This window comes from Ochotona curzoniae, unplaced genomic scaffold (assembly GCF_017591425.1).
Source record: "Ochotona curzoniae isolate NIBS_2020 unplaced genomic scaffold, NIBS_Ocur_1.0 scaffold_1037, whole genome shotgun sequence".
NCBI lineage: Eukaryota > Metazoa > Chordata > Mammalia > Lagomorpha > Ochotonidae > Ochotona > Ochotona curzoniae.
Genome location: NW_024467083.1, coordinates 29859460 through 29862302, shown reverse-complemented (window position 1 = coordinate 29862302; position 2843 = coordinate 29859460). Strand labels below are relative to the sequence as shown.

The window sequence follows — 2843 nt, the reverse complement described above, 5'->3', positions numbered from 1 at the left end:
ATTGTGGCTTTTCATTTAAGGGGATGTATAGTAACTGTGTAATGGAGACTATCATATCCAGATGTGAGGATACAATACAGAATGCATTTCTACTTCCAGACTAAAGATGGACTCCTAATGGAACTGTTAACCTTATCCATAGGATGCTGGAGTCTCTGATATTGTCCATGCACTCAATGATGAATATAGGACTGTTTATGAAGAACTATACTACAGTAATGATATAGGGAAACTCAGTTGAGGGAGAGGGTACTTTGGAAGGGGATAAGAAAAAACCCAGGGCCTTGGAAGTGTATCATAAAATGTTAATAATAGTAAAAGTTTAAAAAATAACCCTTACTAAACATTGTGTTACATTACATCACATCATAAAAGTATAACCCACTGTCCCATTTTAAGGATGTTATATGTGGCAGAATTGAAAGCCACGGCCTTATTTTAGCCAATAAATTCAACCTGTCTTTGACCGCTTTTGTACAATCATTTCCCTGAAGAAGAACAATGCAAACTGGTTTGTGTTTCATTTCCTTTTATTTTTCTCAACTCACCCGTCCTGTGCCCATTGTGAAATGCAACCTTGAGAAGGCTGGGAAATGGGAAGAGGGGTGTGAAGTACTAGGGTTTGGGTTATGAAGGTTTGTATAAAAGCTTTCTAGTCTTTTGTGAAGCAGGGTGGGCAAAGTGTGCCCCTTCAGCTCAGAGATGGTTCTGTGATTGTGGAGCTGGGCTCATAGGGATTCTTCACCAACTTGGCACAGCGAAAAATCATCACTATCAGGAATACAAACAGAAGAACAACAAAGGCAATGGCAAAGCCTTTGTCCACGTCGACACTGCTGGACGGGCTTGAGTCCTCCATGGGGCTGTGTGCCTCGGTACTGTCATCCAGCAGTAGCTACCTCCTCCAACTGGTCATGTTTCTGGATAAAAGATAATAAAGCAAGTTTATTAGCTTCTATGTATTTCATTACTAATTCTAATAACCAAAAGGGACCAAGAGTGGGAGAAAAAAAAATCACCCAGATTTATTTATTTATTTTTAAAAGATTTATTATTATTTTTTTTTTATTACAGAGTTAGATATATAGAGAGGAGGAGAGACAGAGGGGAAGATCTTCTGTCCGATGATTCACTCCCCAAGTGAGCCACAACGGCCGGTGCTGTGCCAATCCGAAGCCAGGATCCAGGAACTTCTTTCAGGTCTCCCACGTAAACGCAGAGTCCCAAGGCTTTGGGCCGTCCTCAACTGCTTTCCCAGGCCACAAGGGATTAGAACCGGCGCCCATATGGGATTCCCATGTGTTCAAGGTGAGGATTTTGGCCGCTAGGCCACGCTGCCGGCCCTCACCCAGATTTATTTTTAAAAGTCCTTGTGAGGTGATGATGACTTGCAGTGTTTGTTTTAGTTCATTCAAACGCATGCCCCTGCTTCAAGTGACAAAGTCCAAGCCTTACTCAGAAAAGGTATAATTCACATTTTAAAAAATAACTTATTTTATTTTTATTCATTTATTAAAGATTTATTTTTATTGGAAAGGCAGATACACAGAGAGGAGGAAAGACAGAGAGGAAGATCTTCCGTTCGATGGACCACTCCTCAAGTGGCTGCAACGGCTGGAGTTGAGCCAATCTGAAGCCAGGAGCTCTTCCGGGTCTCCCACATGGGTGAAGGGTCCCAAGACTTTGGGCTGTCTTCGACTGCTTTCCCAGACCACAAGCTGGGTACTGGATGGGAAGTGGGGCTGCTGGGATTAGAACCGGTGACCATATGGGATCCTGGCGCGTGCAAGGCAAGGACTTTAACCACTATGCTATCTTGCCAGGCCCTATGTATTTATTTTTAAATATTAGTTTGTTGAAAAGAGGTTTAGGAAGAGAGACTCATACATGGTGTTCTTCAGTCTGCTCATTCACTCTCGTAAGATGGCTGCAATGGTCAGGGATGGGCCAAGCTAAAGCCAGGATCCAGGAGTTTCATCTGGGTTTCCTATATGGGTGGCAGGAACCCAAGTATGTGACCTCTCCTCTGCTGTTTTCCATAAGCCATTAGCAGGGAACTGGTTTGGAAGTGGAGCAGCTAACACATGAAGCAGTGTCCATAAGGGATACTGGTGTCACAGGTGGCGGCCTTACTGCCTACACCACAATGCTGACCCCAGAAAAGATTTATCTGCAAGAATGATAGAGAACATGATCTTTTATCTGGTGGTTACTCCCCAAATGGCTACAATGGTTGGACCAGGCCAAAAGCCAGAATTGAGGAGCTTCCTCTGAAATTTCCACATGGGTAGAAGGGGCCAAAGTACTTGGGCTATATTCTACTGTTTTCTCAAAAACATTAGCAGGGAGCTGAATCAGAAATGGGAGTAGCCAGGACTTGAATTAGCACCCTTTGGGATGTTGGTACCACATGCATTAACTTATAATTTATTACACCACAATGCCTGACACATACTTTTACAATCTTAAAAAAAATTATTGGGGCCCAGTGGTGCAATGCAGTGGGTTAAATTGCTGCTTGTCACACTAGCATCCAATCTGGGTGCTGGTTCAAGTTCTGGCTGTTCCACTTTCAATTTAGCTCCTTGCTAATGAACTTGAGAACCCAAGTCCTTGAGCCCTGTACCCAGGCTAGAGTCTCAAATGAAGATCCTGGCTCCTGGCTTTGGCCTGGCCCTGCCTTGGCTGATGGGCCATTTAGGGTGTGAACCAGCAGACGTCTCTCCCTCTCACTCTCTTAGTGAATCTTTCAAATCAATACATTGAATGTTTCAAAAAAATTGAGAGGTGAAAAGAGAACAAGATAGATAGATAAATGAAGCAGTTGGGGAATCCCATCCACT

General features: G+C 43.3%; 1 protein-coding gene across 1 annotated transcript; it reads right to left on the bottom strand.

Annotated features, from left to right (window-relative positions):
- Positions 1–691: 691 nt before the first annotated feature.
- CTXND2 (cortexin domain containing 2) lies at positions 692–859 on the bottom strand. Its single transcript, XM_040998841.1, has one exon. It carries the CDS (start codon positions 857–859, stop codon positions 692–694), a length of 168 nt encoding a protein of 55 aa, XP_040854775.1.
- Positions 860–2843: the final 1984 nt, after the last annotated feature.

Bases quoted from the DNA above. Each gene is read 5' to 3' on its own strand.
- CTXND2 (XM_040998841.1), bottom strand. From the start codon at position 859: ATGGAGGACTCAAGCCCGTCCAGCAGTGTCGACGTGGACAAAGGCTTT.